This window comes from Microtus ochrogaster, unplaced genomic scaffold, assembly GCF_000317375.1.
Source record: "Microtus ochrogaster isolate Prairie Vole_2 unplaced genomic scaffold, MicOch1.0 UNK41, whole genome shotgun sequence".
NCBI lineage: Eukaryota > Metazoa > Chordata > Mammalia > Rodentia > Cricetidae > Microtus > Microtus ochrogaster.
In genome coordinates, this window is record NW_004949139.1 from 1,653,425 (window position 1) to 1,666,177 (window position 12,753).

General features: G+C 47.6%; 2 protein-coding genes across 3 annotated transcripts in view; both read right to left on the reverse strand.

Moving 5' to 3' along the window:
- Positions 1–387, reverse strand: part of Inppl1 (inositol polyphosphate phosphatase like 1) — a 14,289-nt gene extending 13,902 nt beyond the window's left edge. Inside the window, exon 1 of the mRNA XM_013354370.2 lies at positions 50–387. The gene's annotated coding sequence lies outside the window, so the exon portion shown is untranslated. The remainder of the gene's footprint in view (positions 1–49) is intronic.
- Positions 388–2,688: 2,301 nt separating this feature from the next.
- Positions 2,689–8,316, reverse strand: Folr2 (folate receptor beta). Of its 2 annotated transcripts, none has more exons than XM_005368795.2 (5): positions 8,150–8,316; positions 5,913–6,069; positions 3,434–3,622; positions 3,209–3,344; positions 2,689–3,094 (listed from the first exon to the last, which is right to left on the reverse strand). In XM_005368795.2, exons 2-5 carry the CDS (start codon positions 6,057–6,059, stop codon positions 2,808–2,810), a joined length of 759 nt encoding a protein of 252 aa, XP_005368852.1. In that variant the 5' UTR covers positions 6,060–6,069; positions 8,150–8,316; the 3' UTR covers positions 2,689–2,807. The 2 variants fall into 2 exon arrangements, with proteins under 2 accessions (XP_005368852.1, XP_026645920.1); XM_026790119.1 differs by having other exon boundaries at positions 5,913–6,065; positions 8,150–8,164.
- Positions 8,317–12,753: the final 4,437 nt, after the last annotated feature.

A 12,753-nucleotide genomic window follows, 5' to 3' on the forward strand; every position in this document is an offset into this window, starting at 1 on the left:
GCCCGCCCGCCCGCGTCCCGGTCCCCGCGCCGCGCGCCCGCAGAGTGACCTCGGGCCGCTCTCGGGTCTCCCCGCGTCCCGGCTTCCCGCTCCCGACAACAGGGTAGCGTTCCGAGGGCGGACTCGTGGAGGCTCTGCCTGTACAGCTCGGGCCTGGCCCGCTGCGGGCGCTCCCGGACGGCGGCTATTTTTATTATTAATTAAGGAGTAAAGAAGGTGACAGCTGTGTAAACTGTAAAGCGCGACTGGGGACTGAACGGTATTATTAGCACCGCCCCCGCCTCGGCTACTCCGAGTCAACAAACTTGCGACTGGGCGGGCCAGGTGCGAGCGGGGAGCTCCGGAGACCCCGGTCGCCGCGACCTCCCATCCTCCCACCCCTGGGGCGGAAAGGGGGAGCGGCGGGAGAAGATGGGGCGGAACCCAAACGGGGCTCTAGCCCGCCCCATTTTCCCCCTAAAAAAAGACCTGGACCGTGGCGGAGTCTCCCGGGATTTCTCTTCCTGCCCCGCCCCTCTGCCCCCTAGTTCCTTAAAGGCGCAGGCCTCCAGCCGTTCGTCTTCAGCCTCCAACTCCCGGGAGACTGCCTGAGCATCCCTTTAATCTAGGAGAGTACTTTCGCTTTGGTAAATTGAACCTGTTGACCCAGCCGGGGGTCAGCCCTGTGGAGTTTCCTCTGTTTCGAAGGTGTGTTGGCTGAACCCAGCCTGGAACAAAGCGTGGACGACGTGAAGAGAAGGTCTGTGGGGGCCTTCCTGACGAGATTAATACAATAGCAGAGATCCTCTACCCACCTACCTGTTTCTCTGGTCCTGCCAAGGCTTAAATAAAAACACTCATCCTCCAATCTGTATCCAACTCCTCCTGCCCCTTTTCCCGTGAGGAACTTAGGTGTGCCTCCTGTCAGGGGCACCCTGGTGTTACGGCCAGAGACCTAGACTGTGGATCTGCAATTTAGGCTCTAGCCCCAACAACTGGTGTATTGGTCTCATACCTGTTCCTCACAGAGGGTAACTGTCATAGGGATGTGCAGTTAGAGAAGTTCCCAAGGGAGGAAGAGAGGGCACAGCAGGCCCAGAAATCAGCTCAAGCTCAGATCCTGGAAGTGTGCAATGACTCAGCAAACAGGGGTCTTACTGTCTCAGGAGGCAAAAGCACCATCCCTACCTATCTCTCCCTACTCTATCTCTTACGTTATAAGCAGCTTTCTTGGTCTAGAGTTTCAGCCACCCAAGGCTACATACATAGGAGATCCGGCCTCAAAGAAGGAAAGAACAAGGAGGAAGAGAAAAAAGCTGTAACAACTCTCCAAAATCACTATCTACAGCCCCTGCGAGAACAGGCTGCTAAAGATTGGGTCTTTGGGATGAGACGGCTTAGCCGGTAAAGGTGCTTTTGCCAAATCAGAAGTTGAATTGAATCCCAGGGACCCAGGTGTTGGAAAGAGAGAGCTCCTGCATGTTGTCCTGAATTTACAGCTGTGTCAAGACACCCATGCAGCCACACACACGTGCACACCCCCCGAATAAATACAAATGTAATTTAAACACAGGGCAGAGCTGCTCCTGCCTCAGGGAAGCCTGGAAAGGGTTTCTACCTGCAGCATCATCTGCAGGACACAGCACTGGGCAAATGCAAACTTGCATTTCCTCAGTATCCTCAGTCAGGTTCCTAAAGGACTCTTCCTCTTCAGAGGGGCCCAAGGCCAGTCTATCTACATCATGGTAGGCAGTGTGACGTTTTCCCCCTTCCTATTTCCAGTTTTCCCATTGTAAGCTGAGTACAGAGATAAGCAGACACATGGTGGGGATATGGGGAATGTGATTTTATTTTTGTTGGAGACAGTGTCTCTCTTTAAATTTATTTATTATGTACACAGGGTTCTGCCTGCATGTATGTCTGCAGGCCAGAAGAGGGCATCAGACCCCATTACAGATGGTTGTGAGCCACCATGTGGTTGCTGGGAATGGAACTCAGGGACCTATGGAAGAGCAACCAGTGCTCTTAACTGTTGAGCCATCTCTCCAGCCTGGAGACAGTGTTTCTTTTTTTTTAATATTTATTTATTTATTATGTATACAATATTCTGTCTGTGTGTATGTCTGCAGGCCAGAAGAGGGCACCAGACCTCAGCCACCATGTGGTTGCTGGGAATTGAACTCAGGACCTTTGGAAGAGCAGGCAGTGCTCTTAACCACTGAGCCATCTCTCTAGCCCCGGAGACAGTGTTTCTTATATCCCATATTGTCCTCAAATCCTCCACGTAGACAACAATGACACTGAGCTTCTTATCCTCCTACCTTCTCCCAAGTGCTGGGATTGCAGGCCTATGCCACACCCTTTAGGATAGAACCTAGGGCTTCTGAATGCGAGACAAACAGTCTTCCAACTGAGTTACAGTCTCAGTCCATTAGGGGATAATGTTTGGGAACTATATAAATAAGAAATCCTGGATCTGCCTCTCACTTGGGGCCCCAGAAACAACTAGATTCCTACAGAGTACTAATGCTTAGACACTTAGTTCACCCACCTTCTGGGAGGAGGGCACTAACTACAAGCTTTTATATACAAGCTTTTTTATACAAGGGGCATTTAAATACTCTATTTGCTCTGACCCCAAAGGATCTGTCCCCGCCCACCCACGAACTCACAATGACTACAGTTCATTAGACCTAGATGTGCTGCAGATTTATTAGAAATGACTGTTGTAGGAAGCCCGAGCCCCATTGTGGAGCAGGAACTGGAGGCAGAGGAGTGAGATGGAAGCGGGCTTAGGACTTCCTCTTTCTTAATAGAGAAGACTGACCTCAGCCAAGGAGCCAGAATGACAGCACTGGGGCCAGGCTGGGCACAAGAGGCACCACTGACTGGGGAACAGCCCCAGCTGACACAAGGGAAGCATAGAATGCCGCCACCTCCTCGTTAGGGTTGCCCTGGGCTGGGTCGAACCACATCTGGATGCAGCGGCCGCTCCCTCGGCTGTAGTTGCTGAGTTTGTAGGAGTGGCTCCAGAGACCTTCACACAGGCTGGCTGGTGTGGGGAAGTAGTGCTGAAAGATGCGGCAAGCTGCAGAGGCTGGGCACTTGTTAACGCCTGCAGGCGGAACCATGGTGGACACAGGCCTTCAGCCCTAGGGTCAAAACTCACCCCAGGAATCTTTAATCTCCCTTTTCCAAACCCTAAATCCATCTGACCCTTGGCCCTTACCTGAGGTCCAGTCCCAGCCTTTATGCCAGTCTGTCTTGCACGTAAATGAGGTGCGACAGGCTTCCCACCACTCCTGACAGTCCTCTTTGCACAAGGGAACATCCAGGAAACGCTCTTTACGCCAGCTCTGGTCCACCTGGGTAGAGGGGATGTTGACAGCTATAGCTGTAAAGAAACTGAGCCCAAGGGCGCCCTCCTGACGTGTGTGAGGGAAGTACCCATTACCTGCTGAATCCAAGGCCCCAGGTTGGGGGAGCACTCATACAGACAGGTATCTTGGATGAAGTACCGCTTGCAGGCAGGGGACATCTTGCCACAATGATCCCAGTTGAAGCTGTACAGACGGGAGTTGTCTTTGTGTATCTCCTGGCTGGTGTTGACTGAGCAGCAGGCGTTTTCCTTCCATGGACTACACTACTTGGGTAAAGGCAGGGCTGAGTCTCTGTACCTGCTCTGTATTCCACGTCAGCGTCCTGCCGTGTTTCCCTTGGTCCTCACTTCCTTGCCCTAGATAGGCTGTTCTGTGAACACTGACCAAGGCCCCTCTCTCTTACCTTCAGATAGGCTGTTCTGTGAACACTGACCGAGGCCCCTCTCTCTTACCTTCAGATAGGCTGTTCTGTGAACACTGACCAGAGGCCCCTCTCTCTTACCTTCAGGACTCCCCTTCTCTAGGGAGATTCGGTTGCCACAATACTATGATGAAGCTAGAGGAGCTTTGTCTTGGAGATAATAGTTCTCATTTATATAGCACCGCAAACTTTATAAAAACTCTTTTCAAAAAAACAAAGCTGGGCGGTGGTGGCGCACGCCTTTAATCCCAGCACTCCAGAGGCAGAGGCAGGCGGATCTCTGTGAGTTCGAGGCCAGCCTGGTGTACAAGAACTAGTTCCAGGACAGGCTCCAAAGTCACAGAGAAACCCTGTCTCGAAAAAACAAACAAACAAAAACTCTTTTCATCTGGGCATGTTGGCAACATGCCTGTAATCCCAGCATTCAGGTGGCTGAGGATGGAGGATCGTGAATTCAAGACCAACCTAGACAACATGAATGAGACTATCTCAAAAACAAACAAAAAATCTAGGCGGTGGTGGCACATGCCTTTAACCCCAGCACTCTGGAGGCAGAGGCAGCCAGATCCTTGTGAGTTCGAGGCTAGCCTGCTCTACACGAGCTAGTTCCAGGACAGGAACCAAAAGCTACGGAGAAACCCTGTCTCGAAAAATCCAAAATAAATAAAGAGAGAAAGAAGGAAAGAAAGAAAACAAAAACAAAACAGGCCAATGAGATGGTTTGGTGAGTAAAGAAGACACTTGCCTTCAAGTCTAAGGACCAGAGTGCAGTCCCCAGGACCTGCATGACCGAGAGAACTGACTCCTGCAAGTTGTCCTTTGACCTCCTCACATGCGCTATGCGTGCATGTGCGCTTCCATGAGCAAGCACGTGTGTATGACACACACACATAGTAAATACATGTAATAAAGGTTGAAAATTACATTCTGTGCTCTTATGAGGTTTTTACAGTTTTTTTTAAATTTTATGTGTGTGCCTACATGTATGAATGAGCAAATCAGAAGAGGGCATCAAATCTTCTGGAACTGGAGTTATAGGTAGTTGTGAGCTGCCTTGTGCATGCTGGGAATTACATTCTTCAGTCCAGTCCTCCTCAGCAGCAGTAAGTACTCTTAACTGCTGAGTCATCTCTCCAGTCCTGTGTTCAATACTATATAGAATAGATATAGATATATAGATACACATCAATACTATTATACACATTCTAATCTGTATTAGTATATACTACTAATAAAACAATTACTATATATAAATATTAACATATAATCCTGGCATAGACATAGCAATCAATAATAAAATGAACTGTCAAAATAAATAAATATAAATAAGGTTTTGGGGGTTTTTTTTGCTTGCTTGGGTTTTTTTTTTTTTGGTTTTTCGAGACAGGGTTTCTCTGTGGTTTTGGAGCCTGTCCTGGAACTAACTCTTGTAGACCAGGCTGGACTCGAACTCCCGGCTTTGCTTGCTTGTTTTTGAGGCAAGGTTTCACTCTATTTTTGGCTGCCTTGGAGCTCTGTAGATCAGGCTAGCCTTGAACACGTGGAGATCTTCTAGTCTCTGCCTCCTGAGTGTTGGGTTTAAAACTGTGTGCCACCTCACCTGACCATGTTTTTGTATTTGTTTTTAACTTTAAATTTCTTTCCAGACTATAAAAGGGTATTTAAACATTTTTGTTACAAAAAGGCCACACTGAGTTTCCATCTGTTGGTGTAAATGTTTATAAACGGTGTGGATAGCAGTCCACACCTGTGGCTCTCACAGAGGGCCTTACCCCTTCTGTCCCGCTGGCTACTGAGGGTAGAAACCATCTCTCCCGTGGTTTCTCACCCTCCAGATTTCTAGAGCAGCTCTCCCTAGTCCTCCCCAAACCCTGCCATAGGGCTGTGTCTAACTGCTGTGGGTCCATGTGCTTCCATGGACTATGATTATCATCGCATGGCCTCTAGGTAGAGGCTCTAAAGAGCGGTGTATCATGGCCACCACCTCACTGCTTTCCCAGCTCCACCACATCACCTCCAACCATCCCCAGCAGTCCAGCAGCAGCTCAGGGTGTGTGTTGTGGGGGGTGGTCTGGCTGCTCACCCCCTCCCCGCGACTTCCTCCTCCCTGACGACACTACACTCATCAGAACCTGGTCATGCAGCTTGTCTTCCGGGCCTGGCCTTGTCTTGTGGTGCTTGGCATCCATGCAGGTGTTGAGCAGGTCTGCTCTGTCCCGGGCACTGCATGTGGTGGCTATGCAGACCAAAAGCAGCACTGGTGTCTGTTTGTAGGCCATGTCTTTCTGTCTGTGCAGAGAGAGCTATGGTTAGGGAGACCTAGACACCCCCTTGTTCCCTGTGAGTGTGTCTCATTCCTTCCCTGCCTCAGACTCTGTCCCAACAGTAAAAGATAAGGTCAGACCCTGCTCCTTCAGCACTTAGACCCTGAGGCTCCCTAAGCCTGGAACAAAGATCAGCAAGAATGCTCTCTGACCCCGTGGCACAGGTTTATAAAAGGAGCTGGGCTTCCCAGGCTGGAAGAAATGTGATGTCCTCATCTTCTTTCAGGACTCTTTGACATATAGTTCGATGTTCAGGTCCCTGACTGCTTGCTACCTTGAGAAGGGCCAGGACACACAGATCCTTCATCCTGTCACAAGCAAGTTCTCTGCACTCAGCCTGTATCAGCTGGGTCATCGTGTCAGACTAGAAATCCTGTTAGCCCTGGGGGGGGATGTGACCCAGCCCTGCCGAGTTCTGCAGAGTGGCCGTAGGATCAAGTGACAGACCCTGCAGGATGGTGTTTGGTCAGAGGGTCGCATCCTATTTTCCTTCCCTGTTCTCCAAAAGCCCTGCACCCTAGCCTGACCCAGTTTCTGCGCAAATGCACCAGACCCTTGCTAAGCTCTCAAAGAAAACACACAGAACAAATTCAGCTGCAATTGGCGGGACATACCTATAATTTTCATATATTGAAGAAGGGGATGAGGCAGAGGAATTGTGGGGTTTAGGTCAGTCTGGGCTACATAGTGATAATTCCCCCACTCCAAAGAGCTGAGGGATAATATAAAAGTCTCTCTTGGGGCTGACAAGATGAAATAGTATGTATAAATGACTTGGGTTCAATCCCTGTGATAGCAGGAAAGAACTGACTCCCCACATGTATATGGCCTCAAACACATTCAATCAATCAATAAATGTGAGGCATTTTTAAAGATTTGGATTTTAAAAACACGTACATGCATACACACGTGCATACTTACATAAATATCCCCTTGTTAGAGCAAGTAAACTTACACTCGGGGGAAGAACCTGGGGAACACGATGATCCCTTCTCTGCTCCCTCCCACCTTCACCTCACCCTGGCAGATCTTCTCCTTCAGGGCTTCCTCTGTGGAGCACCTAAGCCCCTCCCCCCTCACCATCTCAGCAGACATTGACCCCTTCTGCGGCTTACCTCCCAAGGCTCTACATTCAAGGGACAAGTTTTCCCTCCAGTTTCTTCTTTGAGTCATTCACCTTCCTCACAAAAGCCAGAATGATCTATCTCTGTTTTCTTTTTCCTTTCTCTCAGTCCTCCCTTCCTTTCCTGTTTCCTTTCTTGTTCTTTTTCTTTTTCTTTTTTTTTTTTTTTTTTTTTTTTTTTTTTTTGGTTTTTTTGAGACAGGGTTTCTCTGTAGCTTTGGAGCCTGTCCTGGAACTCCCTTGGTAGACCAGGCTGGTCTCGAACTCACAGAGATCTGCCTGCCTCTGCCTCCCGAGTGCTGGGATTACAGGCGTGCGCCACCACCGCCCGGCTCTTGTTCTTTTTCTTAATAATTTTTTTATGTGCATTGGTGTCTTGCCTATATGTATGTCTGTGTAAGGGTGTCAGATCCCCTGGAATAGGAGTTACAGACAGGTGTGAGCTGTCATGTGGGTGCTGGGAATTAAACCTGGGTCCTCTGCAAGATCTGCCAGTGCTCTTAGCCACTGAGCTGTCTCTCTAGCCTCTTCTTGTTCTTTTTTTTTTTTTTAAGACAGGGTCTCTGTGTGGCCGTAGCTGGCCTGGAACTTGTTATGCAGACCAAGCTGGCCTGGAGCTCACAGAGCCCATCCTTCCACTTCTTTTCTTATTTTCCTTCTTCTAGAACTAGCCATGGACCCTAGAGCCTTAAAAACACTGGACCAGAGCTCTTCCACTGAGCTCCATTTCCAGGCCAGAGATTTTAGATTTGTTTTTATTTTAATTATAGTAGGCAAGTGTACCTGCGTGTGGATATGCGCATGAAGGCACAGGTGTCCACAGGGGTGAGAGTGCTCTTTCAGAAAGAGAGAGGTCCCTTCTTTGAACAAACCGCCCAGTCCCCCTATGTCCTTGTCATCCTTCCCACTTGGAAGACCTTACCTGAATGTCCTTGCCTTCTGGGAGCACACATAGGAGTGTCCAAGTTGACCTGACCCTAGGCTAGCAACAGCTCAGAGCCTGGGCAGTCCCCACAGTCTTTGTCCGCTGCCGAGCACAGAGGATGAGCGCTTTGGTAAGCACAAAATGAAATATGCCCGCTCATCACTTCCGTTCTTCCTTCTCTTGCAAACCCCACCCTCTTCGGGGCTCCGTGAGACCATCATCTAGTCTTTGCTGTTTTCATTCATCTCTACTTTTGTTCTCCGGAGAAAGGGTTTCTCTGTGTAACCACCCTGGCTATCCTGGAATTCTCTCTGTAGACCAGACCAGGCTGGCCTCTAACTCACAGAGATCTGCCTACCTCTGCTTCCCAAGTGCTGGGATTAAAGGCGTGCATCACCACTACCCAGCCTTTCTTTTTTTATTTATATATGTGCCCCGTGTATGTGGGTACCCACAAACGACAGAAGACAGCACGAGACCCACTGGAGCTGGGCCACCCTAAACAGAGGTGCGCGTAATTGTGGAAGCCTCTCCCCAGCCCCCTTTCTGTAGTTCACACACTCAGCATCCACCAATATCTGGACCGCTGCCCATCCCTGAGAGAATCCGAAGTTTGTAGATACTGTAGATGGTTCTTAGGACAAGGTTGGCTTTGGTGCTAAACCCTGGCTGAGAAGAAAGCAGGCTGTAAGATCATGCCAATAGGGCCCAGTGAGAAATCCACCCCTTTCAAAGCTCCCAGGAGTCGCTAGACCTTAGCAAGCCGTAATTGGCTCCACAAAACATTTTGAGAATTATACATGTAAAAGCCCGGCACATCCTGCATAGGCATAAATGATTTCTGTCAGCTTAAGTTGAGAGTGGACACAGGTTGAAGCTGACAGAATTTACCCGCTATACAGAAAAGCTTAAATTGTCTTTCTTAACCATTTTTATAGATTTGTTGTTGTTGTTGTTTGAGACAGGGTTTCTCTATGTATCTTTGGCTGTCCTGGAACTCACTCTATAGACCGGGCTGGCCTAGAACTCACAGAGGTCTGCCTTCCTCTGCCTCCTGAGTGCTGAGATTAAAGGCATGTGCCACCACTCCTGGCTTAGATTTATTATTGTTATTATTATAATATGCCATCACCACCTGACTGTTTATTCTTATTTTATGTCTATGTGTATATTCCCCTCGGAGACCGGAAGAGGGTATAGGATCCCCAGAACTGGAGGTGAGAAGTGGTTGTGAATTGATGCGTGGATGCTGGTGATCCAACCAAGACTTCTGCAAGAGTAGCAAGTGCTCTTAACATAAGCCATCTTTCTCCCTGTCTTAACCCTTTAAAACTACCTTGGTCGGGCTGGAGAGATGGCTCAGCGGTTAAGAGCATTGCCTGCTCTTCCAAAGGTCCTGAGTTCAATTCCCAGCAACCACATGGTGGCTCACAACCATCTGTAATGAGGTCTGGTGCCCTTTTCTGGCCTGCAGGCATACAGGCAAAACAGAATATTGTATACATAATAAATAAATAAATAAATACATACATACATACATACATACATACATACCTTGGTCACTAGTGGCCATCCAAGTCACTTTGGAGTCCAATCTCCGTGGCCTTTGCATCCTGCAGAATTGATACTCTAGAACTAGACCTGGAGGCACAGGCTACTCAAGCTACTCAAGAGGCTGAGGCAGGAGAATCACAGTTCAAAGCCAGTATAGGTTGCAAAATGAATTCAAGGCCAGCATGGGAAACTTAATGAAACTGTTTCAAAATGAACTCCTGGAGCTCACCAAGTGAGTGGAGCTGTCTCTGCCTCCCTAGGGATAGGGTTCTAAGCCTTCACCACCATACCCAATTTTTTCTTCATATCTAGAGATGGGGTTTAGGTCTTCATACTTTTTTTTAAAACATTATAAAAATTAAATAAATAATAATGTAATTTGGCAGTTCTGTAAATCAGATAACTCTTTCCTCAATCAGAGTGTATGGCTGTTATGTGGGGATTTTTATAGTGCTTGTGTTTGTTTCTTCTTTTGTTTAATTTCAAGACAGTGTCTCATTAAGTAGCCCAGTCTAGCCTCAGAGGTCTTGCCTTGGCCTCCTGGGATTTCAGGTATGTTCTACCTTGCTGGCTAGTTGTGGCTGTTTACCAATTGATTTTTGTAGAATAATTCTATAAAATCTATTTTCTTTGTCCTGTGTGCTCACTGAAGTTTCTGCCTGGCTAATTTAGAAGTCAACTAATATGCCGGGGGCTGGAGAGATGGCTCAGTGGTTAAGAGCATTGCGTGCTCTTCCAAAGGACCCGAGTTCGATTCCCAGCAACCACATGGTGGCTCACAACCATCTGTCATGAGGTCTGGTGTCCTCTTCTGGCCTACAGACATATATGCAAACAGAATAGTGTCCATAATAAATAAATAAATATTAAAAAAAACTAATATGCCGGGCGATGTGGCACACACCTTTAATCTCTGCATTTGGAAGGGAGAGGCAGGCTGACTTCTGTGAGTCCGAGGCCAGCCTGATCTACAGAGTGAATTCCAGGGCAGCCAGGGCTGTTACACAGAGAAAATTTGTCTCGAAAAACAAACAAACAAAAAAGTCAACTAATAAACTGGAAATTCCTTGTATGCCTCAAACCATAAGCTTCCTCCCCTTCCTCTGGGCTCTGCATGTTGGTTGGACCAGTCATTCAGTGCTCAGCCTTTGCCTTCTCTTCCTGACAATGCCGTCCAGCCTTGGGATCCCTGAAGCTGAGTGTCTTCTCAGGCCTTCCTAGACATCCAGGGATGCTCCAGAGCTTTCCAAAGGGCCCTGTACACATCTTGTTCCCTTTAACTATTTTGGTTAGCCTCATGTTTCCCTTATCCTTCTTCCTGCCTTTGACAGTTGGAAGTTGAAACAATTTGTTGCTGAAGGTTTGTGCGAATTTTTCACCATGTGAGCTACAAGCAGGGTCATATAAAGACTAGCCCTGTGAATGGTAGCTAAGTTTACTTATTTTATTCTACTTATTATGAGACAGGATTTCATTATATTTGCCAGGCTGGCCCCTATTTCCCAAGTTCAACTAATCAGTAGATAGGACTTCACGCACAGGCCACGGCACCCGGAACGAAGGAGACTTTGAAGGGGGCTATTGCAGAGTATGATCTCCAGACGGGGCTTTGGGGAGGCTCCAAACCCATTCTGCCCCCTCTAGTGGCTGCCAGGATCTTGGTTTTCACAACTGCGGTAGTGAGACTGTTGATTTTGAAAGCGTCTAATGTGTAGTTTCCAAAACACAAGTAAAAAGCCACACAAGGCACACTGTGCCTGCTGAGATTCAGCCTGCTTGCCTGCTTTTGCTTAAGGTTTGAAAATTTTTTATATAGTTGTGTGTGTGTGCCTGAGTATGTATGTATGTATGCATGTAGCACAAATACTTGGTACCAATTTCTGTCTCAGTTGCTTTCTATAGCTATGATAAAGCACATGACCAAAAACGACTTGGTGGGGCAGGAGAGATGGTTCAGTGGCTGCTCTTCCAGAGGTCCCAGGCTCAATTCCAGCACCCACATGGCAGTTCACAGCTGTCTGTAACTCCAATTCCAGGGCTTGACACCCTCACACAGGCATACGTGAAGGCAAAACACCAGTGCACATAAAATAAATAATTTCATCTTACAGTGTCCACCTTCCATCATGAAGGTAAGTCTCAAGCTGAGAGATACCATGGAGGAATGCTACTTCTGGCTTGCTCAGCTGCTTCCGTGCACAGTCCAGGACCAGCAGCCCAGCACTGCTTCCATGGGCTGCGCCCTCACACTCCGGTCCTTGATCAAGCCCCACAGACTTGTCTGCACGCCAGTCGAGAAGAGGCCTTTTATAAAGTCCCCTTTCCCGATGGCTCTGTCTCATGTTAAAGTGACAAGAAACAAACCAGCACAACTGACAAACACACCCATTATTAAATCATAACCTTCCTCTTTGTTTCCTAGGCTCATGATCTCATATTAATATCATAATATAAAACAAAGTAAAACCTTTTTTGTTTCTTTGGTTGTTTTTTTTTGTTGTTGTTGTTTTTGGTTTTTTTTTTTTTGAGATGGGTTTTCTGTGTAATATCCTAATGTCCTAGAACTTACTCTGTAAACCAGGCTGGCCTTGACTCACAAAGATCCGCCTGCCTCTGCCTCCTGAGTGCTGGGATTAAAGGTGTGAGCCACCACCGCCAGGCTGTTCCTTCTATTTTTGAAAGCTTTGGTTGATTTTGAGAGTTTTGGAAAATCTGACATTGACACTTGCCACGGTTCTTGCTGCTTTGGGGAAGGACAGATTCTCAGGTGTCCTTCCTCTGCCCTTCTAGTAGTGCTGGCTCAGATCACTTCTATTTTAAGAAGTATAAAGCTTTAAACGATATTGGTCACCTAGAGTGTAGTCTATTCTTAACATGGGGAAATAAAAGTGTTTTTTGTTTCCTGTGCTTTCCCCTGACTACAGCTTTTACGTCCTTACTCAACCTAAAAGTGAACTTTCACTTCTCAAAAAAGTCTGTTATTTTAAGTTTTTTTTCTTGCTTGCTTTCTTGCCTTGGTGCTGACTCATGTCAAATTCTCAGATCAT

Bases quoted from the DNA above. Each gene is read 5' to 3' on its own strand.
- Folr2 (XM_005368795.2), bottom strand. From the start codon at position 6,059: ATGGCCTACAAACAGACACCAGTGCTGCTTTTGGTCTGCATAGCCACC. The intron at 3,623-5,912 runs GTTCTGATGAGT...TTACCCAAGTAG, and splicing joins AAGACAAGCTGCATGACCAG to TGTAGTCCATGGAAGGAAAA. The intron at 3,095-3,208 runs GTAAGGGCCAAG...TTCCGCCTGCAG, and splicing joins AGGCTGGGACTGGACCTCAG to GCGTTAACAAGTGCCCAGCC.